The 22,252-nt window shown below is 37.6% G+C and overlaps 1 protein-coding gene across 1 annotated transcript in view; it reads right to left on the bottom strand.

Annotated features, from left to right (window-relative positions):
• Positions 1-4,845: 4,845 nt before the first annotated feature.
• The window catches only part of MYH10 (myosin heavy chain 10), an 83,834-nt gene continuing 66,427 nt past the window's right edge, over positions 4,846-22,252 (bottom strand). Inside the window, 19 exon segments of the mRNA XM_032210022.1 lie at positions 4,846-6,293; positions 7,052-7,157; positions 7,160-7,223; positions 7,965-8,073; positions 10,830-11,038; positions 11,135-11,258; positions 11,401-11,489; positions 11,856-11,908; positions 11,911-11,983; positions 12,206-12,367; positions 14,755-14,798; positions 14,801-14,966; positions 15,409-15,621; positions 16,005-16,253; positions 16,855-16,916; positions 16,919-17,006; positions 18,396-18,500; positions 20,018-20,224; positions 21,537-21,681. Of these exon segments, the coding sequence (XP_032065913.1) occupies positions 6,149-6,293; positions 7,052-7,157; positions 7,160-7,223; positions 7,965-8,073; positions 10,830-11,038; positions 11,135-11,258; positions 11,401-11,489; positions 11,856-11,908; positions 11,911-11,983; positions 12,206-12,367; positions 14,755-14,798; positions 14,801-14,966; positions 15,409-15,621; positions 16,005-16,253; positions 16,855-16,916; positions 16,919-17,006; positions 18,396-18,500; positions 20,018-20,224; positions 21,537-21,681 (2,413 nt within the window). The 3' untranslated portion in view covers positions 4,846-6,148.

The following is a 22,252-nucleotide window of genomic DNA, read 5'->3' as shown; positions in this document are numbered from 1 at the left end:
TCTTGTCTGGATTGAGTGCCAACTTGTTTGCTCCCATCCAGACTCTAACAGCCTCCAGGCACTGGCACATCACTTCTACTGCTTCGCTGAGTTGGCACGGGGCAAACAGATACAACTGCGTATCGTCCGCATATTGGTGATACTTAATCCCGTGCCGGCGTATGATCTCACCCAGCGGCTTCATGTAGATGTTAAATAGGAGGGGGGACAGGACGGAACCCTGCGGCACCCCATACTTGAGGGGCCTTGGGGTCGATCTCTGCCCTCCGACCAACACCAACTGCGACCTGTCCGAGAGGTAGGAGGAGAACCACCGTAAAACGGTGCCTCCCACCCCCACCTCTCGCAACCGTCGCAGAAGGATACCATGGTCGATGGCATTGAAGGCCGCTGAGAGGTCAAGAAGCACAAGGATAGAGGGGTGATCCCTGGCCCACCAGAGATCATTGATCAGCGTGATCAAAGCAGTTTCCGTGCTGTAACCAGGCCTGAAACCCACTGTGATGACATGAGTTTGACCCCCGCCCTATAGGATCTGTTAATTATAGAGTTTGAAACACTCCTGTGATTTCTTCTTTGGAGACAAACCATGAGTCCTTCACCTCTCCAATATGCATTTGAAGTAGGTTGAGCACTGAGCATATTCAGCTTGAGTCAGGCATATTCTCAGGAGGAATGGGACTGGGCAGCAGGCAGGTTACTATCTTGTGTTCAATTGAGTTTAGAAATGAAAGATATAAAGTAGGGATCTGAGCACCTTTAACTCTAGTCCACTAACTCAAGGCTTGCAGGTAAGAATGATGAAACATTTGAGGTAGAGTGGAGTATTAAATTAAAACCTGTAGTTCTAATGATAATTCTTACATAACACAATGTACTGGGAAGTGAGTTGTGTCCCCAAGAGCACATACAAATGGCTTGAAAGTAGTTTGCTCATAATCCTGAAGAATGGAGCCAAAAGAAGTCATCTGTCTATGCCGCTGTTCACTGCTGGCCCCCTCCCCAGCCTTGCCTGTAGAAAGCCTGATATTTCAAGGACTCTTGTTGCCAGTGTGCTGTTCAAAATCTTGTCCAGTGAATGGATAGTTAATAGTGGTGACAAATCTGGGGACCAAGATGGCCTGTATTACCAAATCTTGAATATCTGTTCAAGAACAGCTAAACCGAATTTCCAGGGCAGTTATAGCTTTTCTGGGATTTGGGGCAGTAATGGATCTCGAGACAATGTCCAGACATTTAGGGAGAAATCATTGCGTTCCACTCATGCCTCCTGATCTGGAATGGGACACTTAGAACTCATTCTTCCTATGATTGATATTAGTGATTTAACCAGCCATGGCAGTCATCATTTTCCCATGCATACTTTCACTGATATGAACCGGAGGCATACTCTGTTCACGTCCTCAGAGATGCAGACACCCTCTGAAGGCTCTTTGATCAGCTTCTGCCTTTGAATTAAAAGGAATTTATTGTAATCTCGGCCCCTTTTTCTGAAAGTGATTTTAGGACCAGTCATACTGTTCCCGTATAGTTGGCTGATTAGCTGTGTTCATAAAAACTAATGTTTCCACTGTTATGTGACTGTATAGAGTCTAGACATTTACAGTACTTTATTCTACTCTCATGCATCCTGGAAAAATCTATATACTACTGAAACTCTCCTATAACTTTTAATTGGGAAAAATGGTGCACCATAGAACAAAATGTTTTCAACGTACCTCACATGGGCTAACTTTCAAAATATGGGATGTGGAATTAAAATTTGACAAATCGTATAAAAATTATCATAAAACAAATTGACGTAATACAAAATTTAACAAAACATTTGACCAGTCTGTACAATTCAGATGGGCTATTTTCAAGGCAGATGCACCTTTGACTGGATCCCAACTTTTCCAGGAAGGTGGTACATTAGAAGCTCTGTCACTTTTTAAAGGCATTGAGAAATCTGGTAAGGAAATACATCTGAAAGTATGACCCAGGCAGTCATAGTTGTCCACTAGAATAAAAACTTAATAACAAAGAGAATGTGTCTCATGAAAGTGTAGTGGATGGGTAGGGAGTAAAATGGGACTGCTAGCAGGAAGAGAAGCAATCATTAAGACCGAACCAGATTTTGGAGAAACAAAAAGGCTGGTATACCATATTGGACTTGGCAACTTTAGAACATTTGAATACTTAATGGTCTAGAGCAGACCCATTGCAGTATATCAGCGTTACCAAATGGAAGACTGGTAATAGAAGTTCGGAGTGTCCTAAAGACCACAAAAAGATACAGGAGGAAGTGTGTCAAGGGATTATGTTTCAGATGAAAATTGAGTAAGACAAGCCCCTGCCAATATGAGAAATTGTCAGCCAAATTCAATTAATGCCCTTGCTTACGTTGGGAAGAGGGTTTTTAAGAAATAGTAATTATACAGTATAGTTACAAAATTAAGGTATAATGCAAGTAATGAAATAATTTGAAAATAACACTGAAATATTGGAAAGGTATATAACAATAGCACTTAGACATATATACTGCTTCACAAAAGCCCTCTCTAAGCGGTTCAGTCAGCATATTTTCCCCAACAATCTGCGGTCTTTATTTTATCGATCTCAGAAGGATGGAAGGCGGAGTCAATCTCGAGCTGGTGAAAATCGGAACTGCTGGCAGTCAGCAGAATTAGCCTGCAATATTGCATTCTAACCACTGCACCACCATAATACAATTGTTTTAGTTTAGTTTCCATTTATCAGAAAAGGTGCAGGAAGGCAGAACGGGATTAACTATTGTTCAAAAAATTTAGCATAATATGGTTAAGTATTTCTTTCAGCAACATCATTTTCTTTTATGTTACCCATAAAAGAAAAATTCGGGTCCTGAGAATCCTATCATTTTTTGAGAACTCTAAATGTTGTGATAAGATGATATGCCCTGCCCTATTTATTTTGGGAGAAGCATCCAGTCCTATTAGGCTGCCATCTAATGTCACTTAGGTCTTGAGTGATATTCCATGCATCTAATTTGCTAAAGTAGCTGCTGATGGAGACTGTGCTGTGCTGCCCTACAGATAGGCAGGTGATAGGAATGAAATTAATGAACAAAGGGAAGTTGACATAGCTGATTGTCTATCAACAAAGGTTGCCTACACTGGTAGTCCTTGACTTGTGATCACGATTTACAAAGCAACTCCACTTGCACCCCAGCAAGTGCCAGCAAGCATTCATTTGCTCAGCTGCCATCTTACAGAATGTGTCCAAAATGATCACAATTCAGGTGTTTGGCAGCCCAAAGCAATTATGACCACGGGGTGCTTCAACTCCCACCCACCTATCTCACCCATCTCTGGCCTTTTGGCCACCCTGCATTCCACTGCCTCTGCCAGCCCTGGGCTTTCCTAGCCTTGCATTCCACTTAAGCCTATTGCTCTGTACTCTGCCTTCCACAACCTCGTAAGAAAGATGCATGCAATTTGGACAAAGCCATTAGGATGGCTTCAGGAAGGAAGGTTGGTATGCCCATAACTACCTTTTGTGAAGGACTAGGCTGGATGTGCCTTGTCAAGTAGCAGGAAGACTGCAAAGGTTAGCTGAGGGTGGCAGGGCAAACAGAGCATGGGGGCTGGCTGAGTGCAGGGTTGCCGTAACAGCAGAGATGAGAAGGATTGGAGGGGGGGGGGAGGTTGAACAGGAGAGTTTCTTACCTTACCAAGGCTTGGAGATGGAATGGACCAAACCAGGAATGAGTTCTCATCTAACATCCGGTGGGATTTGGTTAGCAATGGTGACAGGGATTGCCGGGATAGCCATCACTAAGTAATGTTGTCATATGATATTGCAGTTTATGATCGCATTGCTTAATAATGGAAATTCCACTCCAGCTTATCATAGCAACCTGAGGAGTATCCATATTCAAATTACTGTATTTTTTGGAGTATAAGATGCACCAAGGTTTTGAAGAGGCAAATTAAAAAAAAGTAGATAGATAAGAGGGATAGAGAGGGAGAGAAAGAGAGAGAAATACAGTAGGTAGTTAGGGAGGGAGGGAGGGAGAGAGAGAGAGAGAGAGAGAGAGAGAGTGAGTGAGTGAGAGTAGTTAGGTAGGTAGATAGAGGGCTAGAGAAAGAGATAGAGAGAAATACAGTAGGTAGATAGGGAGAGAGAGTAGGTAGGTAGGTAGATGTTTCCAGGTGTATTTATCCATGTGCTGGAGAAGGAAATTACTGGCAATCTGCAGCACCTAAGACTTTGTTTCTGCTGGCACAGCACTTGATCAATCTAATTCTCATCAATCAAAGTGCTTTCCAAAAGAAAAAAAAAGGTTTTGCACTTTGCAAACCTCCCCAAAACGGCTTGTTTTTCACGAAAACAAGCCCCCCCTTTTTAAAAAGGCATGAATAGCCTTGGGGGTGGTGGTGTTTGCAGAGTGCTCCTGGAAGGGAAGGGGCAAAAGCGAGCAAAAAATGGCCCGTTTTTCATGAAAATGGGTCCATTTTTTGTCAAGAAAATTGCATGCATAGTCTTATAGAGTGCTGGGGGGGGGGCGTGCGTCTTATAGGCCGAAAAATACGGTATGTAGTATTTCAGTCGCTGTATCTCTGCTTTACATATTCTTCTGTACATTTATGACTGTCTCTCCCAGTGTGCTGCTTTACAAGTGAATTCACTTTTTTCTAATGTTAACAAATCATTTAGGAAAGGAATTATTAAAATAACAGATTTGAGGTAAATTCAATGTTGACTAAAACTCACTTTGCTCCTTATCTTTAGAGAAGATGTCACTTCTGAATTGCATGAAACAAAAACATCAGAGTGTTTGGTATTGTTTAAGGCCATTTTTATTTTTAAAAAAACAAACAAACGTTTATGAGTCTCTAGAATGAATAAATTTATTGTTTTTACAAAAAAATCGTTGTCTAAAAATATGGGGATACAAAGAAACAAGGTATTTGCAGTCAGATGCCTGGTGGTCAACAGCCAGTTTGAATAAGAATATCCAAATGCACAAAAACAAAAGCTTTGTAACATATGTTAAAGCTTTTAACCAAAGAGAAATATTGTTTCAAGCATGTTGCAAGAGTTCAAGATTCTGTAGTTAACACTGATTCATTCTTATCACGGGAGATTGATAATACCACTTGTACTAGGAGATGCAGCATGATATGATCAAAAAATCAATACACTGAATCATTGTTATAGGCAAATTATAGGAAACATTGTCTTAGTACTGCAGTGTCTAAGGCACTTTCTGTAAATGTCAATTCTTAGCTAGGACAAAAACGACGCTAGCTAAATGCATTTCACCCAAGTGAAAGCTGAAAATGGGGCGAGGGTAGCTCCACTGGTGTGTTCATTTACAGGCAGTGTCCATTTGCTACCTCTAGCAAACATATACTGATGGGCACCAAGAAAGCTGGCAAGAACTTCAGCTTGCACTCCTATCCCCAGTCTTTCAGGAAGAAAACAGTTGCTTCTGGGAGAATTCATTCAACTTCCATGCTGAGGCTATCCAACTTGTATGGAAGTATGATTCAGACAGAGAATCATCAGCATCCTATCCAGATCAACCGACTATTCATGATGTCCGGAGCAGGAAGACATCAGTTTGCCAAGGTGGGCAAAGGCTCATTAAGTAGAACAAGCAGTTGGCTAGTTATAATGTGATCTAAAGCTCCTTGGGACATTTTCAAAGTCAGGTGACCTTGGGTCAGCCAGAAAAGTGACAGGAACCAGGTCTTGTAAATAAGTAGGGAAGAAAACCCACAGGAAGGGAGTGCCACTGCTAGGTAGCTATGCATGCATAGCAAAAAGGCATAGCCAGCTGCCAGAAGTTTCTGCCTGGGACAGAGGCTGGACCCGCTTATCACTCAGTGCCTTAGAAAAATGGCTTTACAATGGATACTTTGAAACAAAAAGCACTGAACAGAGATATTTTAATACATATAAGTAGTGGTACCTATATCCAAAACAGTTTACAATATGGCAAAGCCAGGCAGCAATAATGCTTGGACTGACCTGCAATACATGACCTAATGCTATGCCAGTTTTGCCTAAGGCAGATCTAGGCCACAGAAGCAATTTGGTGGCCAGTTAAGTTCTTCTCTCAAACATATGGAAAGAAGTCACACTCCGGGAATGTTGGCAGTTTTAATACAGCGGGGACACTCTACTCAATTTGGGCAGCTTGAGGTTCATTGATATCGCTCCCCTTACTCTCTGCATCGTCATCTGAAAGCTCCAGTGAAGCTCCTTCAATGTGCAGCTGGCGCCTTCCAGATCGGCTGGAAGAAAAGGTGATCGGGCCTCCTCTCCTGCAAGAGGACACAGTAAGTGATTGTTGCAGCACAAAGTCTTTTTTTTTTTAAGGAGAAACGCTCCAAAAAACTGCTGTATAATTGATCATACACTAAGTTCCCATCAGCGCAAATCAATCCCCTCCCTTAACCGCTTTTGTTTTTAATCACAACAGTGTGCTTCTACATAAATCTCAAATATTCAATCTCAAACTGTCTACCGTGGACCTCACCCTGTTCTAAAGAGGTCGATAAAGGGGGCACGCATAAGCACAGCCATGCCTAACGTCCCTGTCTTACTGTCCCCATTTATCTGCATGTACTTCCTTTGTTCATGTTTTATGTTCATACCTATACTTGTTATCTTGTACATGTTTGACAAATAAATAAATAAATGAATAAATGTACAGCACTAGGGCAAACAATTATTTGCACTGGAGATGGAGCTACAAACCTCTTCATCTGCGCTTATAATTAGCCGAAGACATGGGAGTTCTACAAATGAGATGTCACTTAATGAGCAGCCAACTTCCAGGATATGAAAACAGCACAAGCCAATTAACAAATCTTTGGAAGCATGACACTCCCTTCTGGTTTACTAATAGCATTACATTTTAAGTCACAGACCATGAGGACAAAGTATCGAGAGAGGGCAGCAACTGGAAATGAGGATTAACCTAACCTTTTACTGCCATTCATTTTCAGATTGACCTTTTCCTGAAGTTACATAGTGGTATATACCCAAACTCCTCTGCTCTCTCTTTCCCATAACTCACCTTAGTCTGTTCTTCAGAGTGCTGACCTCTCGGCTAAGGCCTTCACTGGCTTCTGTAGCATCATCTAATTCACGCTGAAGTTTACGACGTGATGCATTAGCACGTGGGCTTCCTCCTCTGCTTCTTCTAGCTGGCGCTTGAGCTGCTTCATCCTGGCATTAGCTTTCTCCATCTAGAGAGATTATCAAAACAAGGGATTAACGAAACACTGAACAACCTTCCACTTATTGTCATGCTTTCACACTGCCTTTCAACCCACTGAGTGGCCTGAACTCCTCAAGAGTAGGAACTTTTTGATTTGTAATCTTCATGTCATATTCACAGGGAATTTTTAGGGAATTTGTCCAGTTAAAATGACTATTCTGATGCCATGGGCTGCTCATTTAGTAATGGCAGGAAAAGTTACCTCCACTTCAGGTAATGTTTGGGAGGATCTGCGTATCCCGAAACTGTTCTGCATCATCTATGCAACTTAATATATTTCATTGCTTATAGGCTTAGTTGTAACGTCCACTCATAGCCAGATGGAAACACATTCAGTGTCAACCTAGCTCCCTTTTCATAAAACTGACTAACAAGACTCTTGCTTCTGTTAAAACTGACTGCCTAGTTTTTGACATTAACTTTCCTACAAATTTCTGAAGACCTAAACTAACCAAAAGTTATGGCCATGTATACTTTTCCATGCAATATTACAAACAAACTGAGCTTCATTTCCCCCATCCAAATTCTCACTCCTGACCTGTGTTAGATCTATATGAATCAGGCCATTTCCACTGATCAGATGACCTCTAGCCATGCCTAAGAAAGGTGCTTTAAACAACTTACTATCTCTTTATGCATAACAAGCATGAAATGAAAGGGTTTTTTTTAGTAGCTGTGGTTCTAAGCAGAGCAGGCAGCCCCTCCTCACCTGTTCCTTGTACTGGTCTGCATGTCGGCGCTCATCTTCCACCTGCATAAATACCTCCTTCAGTTTCTTCTCTGTGCGGCGTACTAGCTTATTGGCTGCTGCTCTCTCTCTAAAGAAATTAATGAAAGCAGAAATAATTAAGTAATAATTGAGTAATTAAGTTATCAGATTTCATGTCTATCCACAGAAAAGCTTAAATAGGGCTTAAATATGAAAACAATAAATTTTATCTTTAGGAAAAAATAAGGATTTTGACCACAGGTATTTAATCATTCAGTCTCTCTTCCTACTTATTTAATATTTATCTCTTCACTTTTCTACAAATAAAAAAGCAAAGGGATTAATACAGGTAGTCCTCAACTTACAACAATTTGTTTAGTGACCGTTCAAAGTTACAATAGCACTGGAAAAAGTGACTTATAGGCCAAGCCATTTTTCATTCTTAGGAGCATTGTAGCATCCCCCATGGTCACATGACCAAAATACGGATGCTTGGCAACTGGCTCATGTTTATCACAGTTGTAGTGCCCCAGGGTCATGTGATCCCCTTTTGCGACCTTCTGACCAGCAAAGTCAATGGAAATACAAAATACACTTAACAACCTTGTTACTAACTTAACAACTGCAGTAATTCACTTAACAACTGTGGCAAGAAAGGTTGTAAAATAGACAAAACTCACTTAACAACTTTCTCACACAGCAACAGAAATTTTGGGCTCAATTGTGGCTGTAAGTTGAGGACTACCTGTATTTGTAAAGGCGAGAGGCATTGCTTTCCCCCTCCGGAAGGGCAGAAGAGTAGAGAATAAAGACTTAGTTATGCTTCTAAAAATTTGCTTAATTTTTAATCTGAATAATACTTTGTGATTTCTGTCTTGGGTAAAACGGTATAGCTGCATACTGACGAAGAGACATTGAGACTGAAAGAGACTGAAAGAAGTGGCGATGATTTTGGAATATATTGTATGGGATTTAAACAGGACTCGATGGATAACTTTGAATTTCTACTTAATTGTTCATGATTTATTTTTTAGGGTGAGGAGAGCGGAGATCGTGATCTTCTTGGATTGTGGTTCGGGTTGAATGGAGCTGGGAAGTGTGGGGTAGATGGGAGGGTAGTGAAGGTTTAAGTAGAGTTTATTTTGAGACAGAAAGTAAGCTGATCTTTGTATAAATTGTTATTTGAATATAATGTTTGGAAAGATATACCTATAGAGTCTGCAGGAAGGTGAAGCAAATATAAGAGGAGTACGGATGAAAATAAAATATATATATGGACACGGGTAAAGGCAGGATGGGAGGAGTTGGAAAAGGAAACCGAGAGAAGTATTTGAATGTTTAAATGGTTTAATAGAGAAGGAGGTAAAAGAGATAAATCAAAGGTTTGGATATTTAGATAAAGATGGAATTCCATTTAATTAACTTACTTGGTTTCAATATAGTTTGAAATCCTGCAAGTAATAAAATAACTGAAATTAGGAATGAGGTACATTGTTTAAGATTTAAAAATGATGGGAAGCTGAGTTTAATGTAGAGAATTTGTTGATTTTTCCCGTTTTTCCTTTTGTGTGTGTGTGTGTGGTTTTTTTTTTCTTTTTTTACTATTTCCTTTTTTTTTGTTTTTCATTTATCTTTTATCTTTTAATTCTAAAGTTATTTGATTTTAATATACTCCAGACTGTGCTTGATAAAAAGTTATGCCGGGTATGGGACCTGGGAAGCCGAAAGGGGGTTAGGGAGGGGGTTTAGGGGGGGAGGGTGGAGGGTGGAAACAGTCCCAATTTTCAGAACAATAAGAATGCACTTGTATACTGTTGCTCTCTTTTCTTTTTTTTTTTTTCTTTTTTTCTTTTATTTTCTCTTTTTTCTTTTCATTTTTCTTAATTTTAGAGTAAAATATAAACTGAATAGATTAATGAATTGTAGAGATACACCAAAGTGAGGAGTAGAGGGAAGAAGAGGGAGAAGTAAAGAGGGAGTGAGAGGGGAATGTAAGGAGGGTGAGATGGAGGGAAGGGGAGAAAGGAATGTTTGAGGGGGAAGGGAAGTAGAAGAGGGGAATGTTGGAGGGGAGAAATGAAAGTTGGAGGGGGAGAAGAAAGGGTGTATGGGGGATTGAAGTGCTATGTTGGTTTTCTATGGTGGAAGATGAGTTGTGTTCATTGATTTTCCTTTTTTTTTTAAATGCACAGTATATAAGTGATTGTATAAAATGAAAATGAAAATGAAATAAACAGGAAATTTCTCCTGAAAAAAAAAAAAAAAAAACAACTGTGGCAAGAAAGGTTGTAAAATAGACAAAACTCACTTAACAACTTCTCACACAGCAACAGAAATTTTGGGCTCAATTGTGGCTGTAAGTTGAGGACTACCTGTATTTGTAAAGTTATGTGTAAAAGTTTAAAACAAGTCAGGAACAAAGTAACCCTTATATCAAACTCCTATGTTCCCCATTGGAAATGTGTTTGTTTTCAATTAATTTGTGAAAAGTGGAAGAAATCAATGTTGAGATAAAAATTATCTCAGCAATTATGTCCCTCTAAAGTGAGAAAGGAAGCAATGGGGAAGGTCGTGTTCTAGGAAGATTTTAATACATTTTTAAAAACTCATTAGTCTCCCACGTTAAACAAATAGGAGGTAAAATCTACCTTAAATATGCCTATAAAAATAAAGGAAAAAATGTGATTATAAGACCCTCAAAATTCTTACATCATCATCAAAGCTTATCCCCTGCTGAATCATCTAGCTTACCTAAAAAGATGTTGAGCGGTGGAACCACATATATTTGTCCTAATTTGAACAAGTTACTTTCTATAATTCAAGGTTCCCTCTTCTGAAAGTTCTCTTTTCGTAAACACTGCTTACTTTGCCTCCTGCTCCAGCTGTTCTTCTAGTTGCCCGATCTTTGCTTCTAGTGCTGAAATGGTTGTCTTGAACTTGGATTTGACTGAACCTTCCAGCTCCTGAAGCTTTGCTTTCAACTCTTTGTTGTGCCTTTCTAACTGCTGACGGGCATTCTCGCTCTTCTGGGCAGCACTCCGCTCTGAGGCCAACTCAGAATTCAACGTGTCAATCTTCAGGAAGACAAGCACAGTTATTTAGGTCTATCGCCCCTTACCTGGAGAAGCCAACAAAATGTTTGAGCAAGACTTGGCAACCAAAGAGAGTACCTGTAGAGTGGTTTTACGGAAACGGTCATTGAGAAGCTCCATATTGCTTTGCTCTTCCTCCAGTTCCTCTTCCAGTTGTGCAATTCGGGCTTCCAAGCGGCGTTTCTCATCCAGCAAGGCAGACCTATGGAGACATGGAAGCGATACAAGGAACTACAAATCTAAGCCATGAATTTTCCCACTGTAATCAGTTCTTACACTGCAACAGCATCAGCACACATCATTTAGGGTCTGCAGTTGGCAAAATGTTCATCTAGCCAACTTACTTTCCAGAGGCACTGTTAGCAATTTCATCAGCCAGTTCATCCCTCTCTTGCTCTGCATGTCGCCTGCCTCGTTCTGAAGCGGCAAGTTCCTGAAAAGACAGTTAAAGAAAACATCTCAGAAACCTTGGCCAGGAAGGACATTTTCAGATATTTGACAGAGAGCTAATACAGCATGCTCAATGGCTCAGAATCCAGTATAATTACTGACATAAATACACTTGTCTCTGGTGCTTAACTATTAGACACCCTGTGCAACTGGGAACTAGTTCCTTCAAAAATGATCCAATAGATTTTTCAATATATTATAGTTTAAGATATTTTTCTGCCCATCTTCCAAATTTTAAATATTTTTATCTAAATTGTAGAAACATGTTCCTTTTTCCAGAATTCTATCTTGCAGAATAGGGATGCTAAACACTGGCAATTTTTCCCAAATGAAGCACTTAACCTCATACCTCTTGAAGTTGAAGAATTTCTGCTTCAAGACCTTTGAGCTTCTTTTCATTTCCTTTGATTGAGCAAAAATTTCATCTCGAGATGCACGGGCCTCTTCTAATTCACGTTGATAATCTTTCATTTGAGCCTGGAAGATTAAAAAAAAACATTCCCCCCCTGAATATTGAGAAGCTAACTATATAGCTTCAGTCTAATCTATACACCCAGAGTATATAGTATTATTCTTATCACAAAATATATTCACCTAATTTCACTTTTCTATTAAATAAAGATTAATACATTTTGCAGAGACCATATTCATAAATTTAAGGACAAGCTCCCTTGTTCCTTTAAGAGTTGCTTTGTTCACCTGCAATTTGCGCAACTGCCTGATGGCTTCATCACGGGCCTTGTTTGCTGCCTCAATCTGAGCTTCCAAGTCTTTCAAATCTGCTTCCATTTTCTTCTTGGATGCCACAGCCAACGCCCGCTGCTTCCTTTCATCTTCCAGTTCTGCTTCCAGTTCCCGAACCTACAAAATTAAGGACACATGGTAAGATAGACTTCTGAATTCCAGATTAAGCATTAGTTGAAATCAACCAAAATGAAGGATGAAAAAAGTTCAAGAAATATATCCCTAGATTTATATAATTGCACAGTAATATCAACTGTAAGTTCCTTGATGCCCTGTAAGAAACTATATAAAGGGAAAAAGTAACTTTTTAGAAATCAATATTACTTTTTAAGGAAAATAGCCTGCCAAAATAAAAGCTTATTAAAATTGTATTTAAGCAAAACTATTAGCCGTAATTGTTAAAACTTCATACTGAGGTCAATATAGCATATTTGTTTATGGTTCACCTGCTTCCAAATTAAGATAATGAAGCCTTATGTCATCTATTCATTCTTCAAAGAAAAACTAAATTTATGATCAATTATGCAAAAAACAAAACCCTTAGTCAAGCAATGATAATGGCTTAATAACATAACTGCAAAGAAAGCTTCTGAACTATTTTGAGCCCATAAATGGGCTATTCTAACTTCTCAGAAGCTGAGAGGCTAATCCAGCAAATTACTAACCTTAAGACTCAAAGGACAATCAACTACTTGAGCTTGTGTACGAGCAAAGGTGATTTTGAAGAGCAAGGATGACAATGGTCTTAAATGAGCCATGCCTGTAGCTGGGTTATTTAAGAACAGCTGCCAGAAAATGGACATCTACTGGAAACAACTCACTAAAATTAGGCCTGCATTGTTGTATCTCTGCTTCCTGCTCTGGCCCTAGACTCTGAGTAATACTATCTAAACTGACTTACAGTATTCTTGGATATGTTTAATTCCTACACTATTGCTAACCATGCCTGCCTTTCTTCCACTGCTCTTCTCATGACTGCATTGGACTCCATGCTGCTATCCATGCTGCACTCAGCTAACATGCACAACTTTGCTCCCATACACATTGCCTGAGATGCAACTCAACAATAAACTGAATATAACTATTTTTGTTGTATTTCCCAGGCTGAAACACGATAGCCATGGCCAATCTATTGCTTATTCAATTCAGTTCTGATTTGTTTAGAAAAGCAATGCAGGTAGCATAAAGATTAAGGTTGATAAAACGACTCTCAAGGCTACTGTAAATGTCTGGACATTCTGAAGCTAAATAGAAGAACACAACCACCTGTTTCTGCAATGCAATATTTCATGCAGATTACATATCTATAGAAGATATACAGATCCCTATCCTACTTATATTTTTCTGGACTATATTTCAATTTAGGGATGTTCACATATAGCACTCAAATGTGCTAGCTATCATGCTTATAAATGCCCCATAGGAATATCTTGTGCCAGATACCATGCTTATAAAGCGCCTCACAAGATATGCTTTCTTAGATTTTTCCATGGAACTTCCTTGGAGTCAAAAGGAATTGTCATACCTCTGGCTGGGGAACACATTTTACTTCAGGGATAGGCAAAATATTGTTGGCAAGTATCCCAAACATATATACCCACAGCTCCCTTAAGAGAAATCTCACTGTGTCACTGAAATCCACATTTTTCTATAGTATGTGGCATTTGTATAACACTCTCTTCTTCTTTCCAGGATATTTTTTTCCTGGGTGTCTGATTTTTATAAATAATGGTATCAGTTCTTTATTTTCTAAATCAAAACAATATAGCTTTTGAGCAGATGCCAATAGAAACTCAATAACAGTATGTTACTTGTAGATGAAACATGAATCTCCACTTGTTTTACTAATTTAAATAAAATAAACATGTATTCCTGAATTCATATTCAATTGTATGTATCTTAATTCACCTCAGATATAGTCACGTGTTATATGATGCATTAAAGAAGATCTAGCTATAGATCTAGTAGGATTTGGATGAACACAGATTGTTACAAGGATCCTAACTACTATACATACATACAATATAAATGCACATTTTAAAAAATCAAGATCTTATATAAATTCTGATACCAAAAGACCATGAGGCGTTCTCTCAGAAGAACTTTTATAATGGTGTCTCATCAAAATTGATTTCATAGACATTTATAGTAATCAGAATTTCTAGCCAGTTAAGATTTAAGACAAATTAAGATATGGGTAAAACAACACGTTAAACTGCAAAAAAATTGGAATCTGGAGAAGGTTTATTATCGCTTGTTCAAAGGAATGGACTAAGGACACATATACATGGGAAACATTTAACATAAACATTTGTATGATTGAATACAAATGTTAAACTACATGTTGGTAGCAGAGGAACTTTTGCTTCTAAAAATTAGAAGATAAAAAACCAATTTTAAGTTTAATAAAGCCTAGTGATGATTCAACAAATCAGAAGGGTACATATAGTTCCCCATAACCTCTGATCAACACCAAATGTATACTTTACTATTTAAAGCCTTACTTGTTTTACTAAGAGCCTCTTCTTCTCCTCATTCTGCTCATCCTTGCTTGAAGATCCCTCTCGAACTGTGCTTTCATGGCTTGCATGTTCACTTCCAGGCGCAATTTGGCATCTTCTGTGGCTTGTAACTCATCCTCCAGTTCTTCTAACTGAGTTCGCATTTCTTCCACTTGCTGCTCCAATGTACGCTTAGATTTTTCTAACTCATGAACCTGCAAAATAAAATACATTGATATTATCTTGATAATGGCAACAGAATCAATGGAAATGAGAGAGAAAACACAACTCCTACTCCTAACAGTTCAAACTATCTAAGTTTACTCAAAATGAAATGCAATGCAGCTGCTAAATCACATTCACAATGCTTTATAATGGCTCCCGACCCATTTATCTGCCTTCAGGAAGCACACAAACAAAAACACTCAAACGGAAAAGAATCTGAAGGCTATATGAATAAAGTGAGACAAAAAAATGGCCAATGCACACATACTCAACATCAAGACAAACATTCTGTTGTAAATGTTTTAAAAGGCACATAGTTGTTGACACCAGTTTAGAACATTTTATTTTCAACAATTCAAAATCCAGATTCACATATGTTATTAAAGAACTTTTTTTTCAAACCTTCAGTATATCAAAAATTAGACAACTCACATTTTTGCCAACATCATCTTTGGAGCTCATCAGGTCCTCCATTTCTGTTCGGAGTTGCTTATTTTGTCTCTCAAACTCTTCCTTGGCCTCTAAAGCTTCCTCCAGGGCTCGTGCCAGGGACAGTGCTTTGGTCTCCTTTTCTCGTGCCTCAGCTTCAGCACGGTCCCTTTCTTCTGCGTAACGAGCAGATATGTTCTTCTCTTCTGCCAGCATCTGTTGATTTCAACAGGCCAAACATGAACGTTTGAAATACTTACAACATCTAATCTTAATCCTGTGGAAATCCAAGCTGTGATAGTAGGTTGGCATTTTGGCTTTCAGCTCTATTAAGTCCTTGGCTTTGAGGCATCCATGCCCTGGCCGAAATGCACCTATTCTTAATCTACCATAGCGGTCAACATTTGGTCAAAACTATCTGTTTTTATGAGTGACATGCTCCACACTTCACAGGTGGACAGTGAAAAATACCCCCCCTGATAGATAGATATTATAAAGGACGCATTTAATATTTGTAAACTTGAAAAGCTTATCAGGAAATAATGAACTGCCACTTATAACCTTCAGAAGAAAGCAACATAATTTAAATAGTGACATACCTGATCAAATTTCTTCTGCTTCTTCTCCAAGTTGGAAACAATTTGACGCTGATGATCAAGGTCCACCATTAAGTCATCCAGTTCTTGTTGAAGGCGGTTTTTTGTTTTCTCCAATTTATCAAATGCCATTGCCTTTTCTTCTAAACGTTGGCTGATAATTTCCATGTCCTTCAACAGTTTCTTCTTACTCTCCTCCAGCCCTTCAATAGTCCCTAAGTCATCATCAACCTTCTTCTTGGCATCAGCTAGCTATAATGCAAAGTAAATCTTTAATACTTCAAAAAAAATTAGTGAACTAGTTTTACGGCTGCAGAACAGCCTAATTCACCCTAAGTTGGCAGAACCATGTCAGTTTTATTCATGCAGTTTTTGGCCCAGTGATTATTTCAAAACCTCTACTATACAGAAAACAAGAAGTATCAAGACTAGAATCATTCCTTTCAATTCCTTTTCAAGATGTGGAAAGATACATTTAAAAACTCTAGTTTCATGATGTGATAAAAGTACTTAAAACATTCAGATGCTTAAAGAAAGTCTCAAATGATACATACATTAACACATTATCTAAGATTGTATAAACTAGGTCCAAATTTATGTTCAAATATACTATATTACTGATGAGACAAACTTGACTTTTCGAGGACAGCTGCATGAAAATTTATTCACAAAAAGTCATTTATCAACCCTATCCAAACGTTTACAGATGTTTTGTGCTTGCTACTCTATTGGAAAATAGTAAAAACTATTAGGGAAAAGCAATTGCAGTTTCAACTGATCTTACTTAAGCCCAGGTCAGAATGAAACACTGTACAAAATGATGCTATGGCTTGTACTTGTCATGACTTCTCACCTGAGACTGCAGAGTTATTACATGCTTCTCCAAATTCTTCCTTGCTTCTTCCTCTTCTTCTGTTGGTCTTGCAGATTGTTCTTCTCTTCTTCCAACTGCCGAATCCTGCTACTCAAATTCAGTTTCTGGCGTGTCTCCTCTTGCAACAGTTCCTGTTATAGAAATAAAAAATGTACATGCGTTTTACCACTTGGTCTGAAGTAAATTTGAACTTAGTCTACTACATCTATTTGTTCAATAGGATATTTGTGTGCTGTGAAAAGTTCTTAAGCATGGTTCATCCTGACTGACCTAAAGACATTAAGTCATTTGACTGTAATTTGATAATGATACATCATACCAGACCTTAAAACAGTTAATTAAAAACTAGTACTAAAGTCAGAAAGGTCAATTGTCAAATAAAAAATGCCTCAGACAGCAAGTTATTGTGAAGAAACAGTATGGTATTAATAAGTTTAATAGCAGTAATCCCAGAAAAGATGAAAGAGCACCTTAAAATCAGCAGAATTGGTTACAATTCCACAGCCCATCATTGGTGGCAATTATTATTACTACTATTAAACAAAGATTTTTAAAAAACCTTCAAAAGGAGGTCAAAAGTGTGATCATAAAAGCATTATACCAATCTCATGACAGAAAGAGCTTTTAAGTATCAGGAATTTTGTGCTCAAACTATTGCAAAAAAAAAAATGTAACCTTTTCATGTGTACGTACATTAGAAACATTATCCATTCCTTTTTAAAAAAGAAAGAGATAAAAATCAGTAATTTCTTCTCTAGAATGCAAATTAAAATTAAGTAAGGTATTAAAGTTAAGAAACCATCCAAACATTAATGAAAACCATGTGGTAGACAAATCTGTGATGAAAACTGTTGAGCAAACAGAAGAAACAAACTATTACTTGAAACATGAGGCTAATGTCTATAATATGCAGGATTTTAGCTCTGTACTACAGCAATTCTTGTGGGACGTAGTGGCTCAGTGGCTAAGACGCTGAGCTTGTTGATTAGAAAGGTCGCCAGCTCGAATCCCTAGCACCACATAATAGAGTGAGCTCCCATTACTTGTCCCAGCTTCTGCCAACCTAGCAGTTTGAAAGCATGTAAAAATGCAAGCAGAAAAATAGGGACCACCTTTGGTGGGAAAGAAACAATGTTCTGTGTGCCTTCGGCATTTAGTCATGCTGGCCACATGACCACAGAGACATCTTCGGACAGCCCTGGTCTTCGGCTTTCAAATGGAGAGGAGCACCGTCCCCTAGAGTCGGGAACGACTAGCACTTTTGGGCAGGGGAAACCTTTCCTTACCTGTATAGCAATTCTATATAACTAAGAAACATGTAATGGTCAAAATATGGAGCCCAGATTTGTTCTATTAACAAAGTTTAACAAACTTTAAGAAACCACTTCTGTTTTGCTGATGCTTTAAATCTAAATTTTTTTCCTAACCTTTGTATTATTTATATATCTTGGAAATCTATTAAGGTACCCAATGATGAACTGTAAGTATTTTAAAACTATATTCCAAAATTATAAATATACCTGGGTATCTTGTAGTTGAGAGTCTAAATTTGCAGCATCTTTGGCAAATTTTATGCCTTTTTTCTCTGCTTCTTCCAGGAGACTTGAAACATTTTCCAGTTCATTCTGAAATTCAAAGAATCTAGATATCATACCAATATTTAGTTTGTAAGGATGAGTGTTTTTCAGAGATTTGAGCAAAATGTATGACATCCAGAGTAATGTTTTGGAAGTGAAAGTGATGTCTATTGCTATTCAGTAATTTCTGTAGTTATTTATAAGGGACTCAACTTGGGGGAAAAAAAGAGTGTAATTTTCATGTTTTTCCCCATGGTGTTTCTCAGCACTTAAATTCACTACATTGTTTTGATCCTTAGAAGTAGAAGCAACAGATCTTTTTATACTGCTATTTTTAATTATCCAGTTGGAGGCACTCACTTTTTTAGGGACATTTGCTTCAGATTCTGCAAGGTTTTCCATTCATAATTCATCACAAAACAGCGTATTTTATTTATGCATATCATATTTAGAATGAAAAGATTCCAATTTAATTATACTACAATAAACTGGATTTGACTGCTACACAGTATTCTAAGTACCTTCTGCAATCACCGTTATTTGTATATTCTATCAGGGTTACAGTTTCAAACTTAAGTTGGCAAAGACTTTTCAAAGAAGAAAAAATAATGCATACTAGGAAAAATAATGTTCCTTTAGAAACAGGATATATTTATAGAAAAACCTAAGGGTTTTAGGGAAAATTTTGTAAGTTCTCCTATTGTTAGCTTATCAATTACACAGATTTGTATAAAGTAGCATTTCTTGCAATCATGACCTAATTCTGCAACATTCCTATATTTGCTAATAGAATATATGATTAAACAAGAATGCACCATTTGGGATAAATGCTATTTATAGAATAGTATAATCAGCATTAGTTATATACATTTCTAAATACTCCTTTACTTTAAAAGCCTGTATGAAAAACAATCTGTATGTCAAATAGTGCACATTTTACAAGCATATTTTTATAATTTTAAAGTCAAATAATCCCTAGTACATTTCACCAGGCTCAAGGTTAACTCAGCCTTCTGAGTTTGGTAAAATGAGGACCCAGATTGTTGGGGGCAATATACTGACTCTGTAAACTGCTTAGATAGGGCTGTAAAGCACTGTGAAGCGGTATATAAGTCCAAGTGCTATTGCTATCAGCAGAATGTAACATTATTCCCACTATAATTCATTGAAATGCTTTTTCAAAACACTGTTATTTATTTAGTGCAGGAAGAAGGCAGATTATGACATATTGAGAATATGGTCTACTACAGTGCTATACATGAATTAAAGGATTTCGTTTGGCACTTCATTTGCTTGCAAGTTTCAAGAACCCTACTAAGAAGGAACACACATTTGGAGGCCAAAAATCTGCATTAACGCTCTAATATTCCCAATACAAATTGCCACTAGCAGCCTGCATTGTCTTAATTCTAAAACTGCCACTTCAAATAAAACACCCTCATTTCAAATATACTGTATATGCAGTAATTGGAGAAAACGTTTTCAGAAGGATAAACACTGCAACATATTTTCCAATTTAGTAAGTTATTACATTACACCAAAGAGTTGCAAATTGAAATCTTTACCTGAAGTTTGTTTGCTTTTTCTGCCAGCTCTGTCCTCAGCCTCTCGCCTTCTACAACCTTGGCCTGCAATTCCTGTACCTGACCATCAAGCTTCTTCCTCTTGTGTTCTGCTTCAGATCTAACTTGCTGCAAAACTTTCACCTCACAGGCCAGCTCTTTGTTATCTGTTTCCAAACACTGTTTGTTCTTTTCAAGATTTGCTTTGAACTGAAGAAGCAAGAAAGCCAGTTAGTGCATTTCATCAGAGCTACATCAGAAACATAATATGGCAGCTAAGCTACAAGAAAATGCCATATATTAAACTTTCATGTATTCCATTCTTACATCTGTTTTAGCTCTTTTCACATACAGACTAATAGGTTTTACAGGGCATTGTGACTTAATCTGCATTAAGAAATGTTCGCAAAAAAATAGTACTTCAGGAGTTTTGAAATTTAAAATAATTATATGATTAAAGCTACCACAATGTAACACTTATAATATCCTAGAAGTATAAATTTGAAAACTATAGTGCAACTTTTTCTCAATTAAGAAGTGCACCTAGGCAGCTTAAGATATACGTCAAGTGTTTCACGTTCCAAAAGATATTACTTGATGTGAAAGGAGGGGGGGGATAAAAAAAAATTCTATTTAATATAATAAATTATGTGTTTCATAATTTTCTACATAAAAAGTTCTATTTTAGTAAGTTTCCAATTTAAGAGTCTCTGGAGACTTCACTGGAAACTTTCATGGGCTGAATGCAGCCCCGAGGCCTCCAGTTGTGCATCTCCACTAATCTTTCTAATCAAAATTAGGTGTTGTTCACAATGACTATAAATCACTGTTCAAATGCAGAGTAGATTACAAAACAAAAACCTTTCTTCAGACATATAATTTAGACACACAGTGGTATCTACAAATAAATATGGATGTGCCCTCAACTGGCAATCTGAATTTTCCTGTCTATAATATGAAAATTATTTCCAAAGTATGTAAATACTATATTTGATGAAAAATAGCAGAAACTGAACTACACATCAAAAGAGTTTGTTGAATTCTGTAGTAAGGGAACAAAAATGGCAATATGTGTGCAACCTAAGGAAGTACCGGTGTATTATGACGACTGGTATTTGTCCTAAGCAAAAAAACTATCAAATAAATTGAAAGATTAAAAAGAAAGACAGTAGCAAAATTGATGCTGAAAAGTCATTTTGAAACTTTCCTGTAACTAGGAAAGTTCAACTCTATCAAATTCAAAAGTCTCTGTTTGAAATATGATTCAAAATTCAGAATTTTGAAAGTGCTTTCAAAGTAAGAAGTGATCAAAACAGTCAGCTTTGAGCACAAAATGGGTCCTTCAAACTTGATACACTGTAGCTTGAATTTGAAACACTCTGCACACAAGCTAGTTTTAAATTATGTCCTCTTTATACTGATGTCCTGTTTTGCTTCAGTAGATTTTCACATGTAAATAAGATTCATGGGGATTTTCCTATTCATATGAAATTCCTCATGCTTAAGTGAATGTTCTACTGACTCTTTTGGCCTGTTCAAGCTGTTCTGAGATCTCTTCCAAGGCTGTTGCATGCCTCTGCCTAATATCCTGAATTTGGGCTTCATGATTCTTGGTTTCTTCCTCAAGGGCTTTCTTCAGTTCAGCAACTTCCTGCTCACGCTTTGTCCTAAAGAGGTAGCCAGCATGACAAAATTAGGTTTCAGCTTTCTATCATTTTTAAAAAATAAAAACATAAACCATAGTAACATCCTAAACTGGAAGAATCCAGTTTGGACAAAATATCTAGTTTTGGCTGTTTTGCTATATTCCCTTCCCCAAGACAGTGTTTCATGATAAGGGACACTTTTAAATACAACGTACATTTTTTATTAATTTGGAGATAAATTTATCACAAATGAGGTATGAAACAATCTAGATTTACTATAGACTAACAAATATTTACAGCAATTTTCTTCCATATGAATATTTTAGGCAAATGTAAACTTGGTATTCAACTTCTTTGAAATGCAATGAATTTGGTGGTCAATGCATTTTGACACAAATCTTTTATCCTAGTACTCATTGTTTTTTGATACTCAATGTAAAGGCTATAACTTGCCAGTATCGGCTGCCTTGTGACTCACTCCATTATTCTTTTTTTTTTTTCCACTCGTAAAATGTGTTTCTATTTTCCATTTTTCATTTACATACAGTCACATATATACTGTGCATAACCGGGGCCATACAACATTAAACAA

Source organism: Thamnophis elegans, chromosome 2 (assembly GCF_009769535.1).
Source record: "Thamnophis elegans isolate rThaEle1 chromosome 2, rThaEle1.pri, whole genome shotgun sequence".
Taxonomy (NCBI): Eukaryota; Metazoa; Chordata; class Lepidosauria; order Squamata; family Colubridae; genus Thamnophis; species Thamnophis elegans.
Note: the sequence above shows the minus strand (reverse complement) of the source record. Positions and strands in the feature narration are given on the sequence as shown.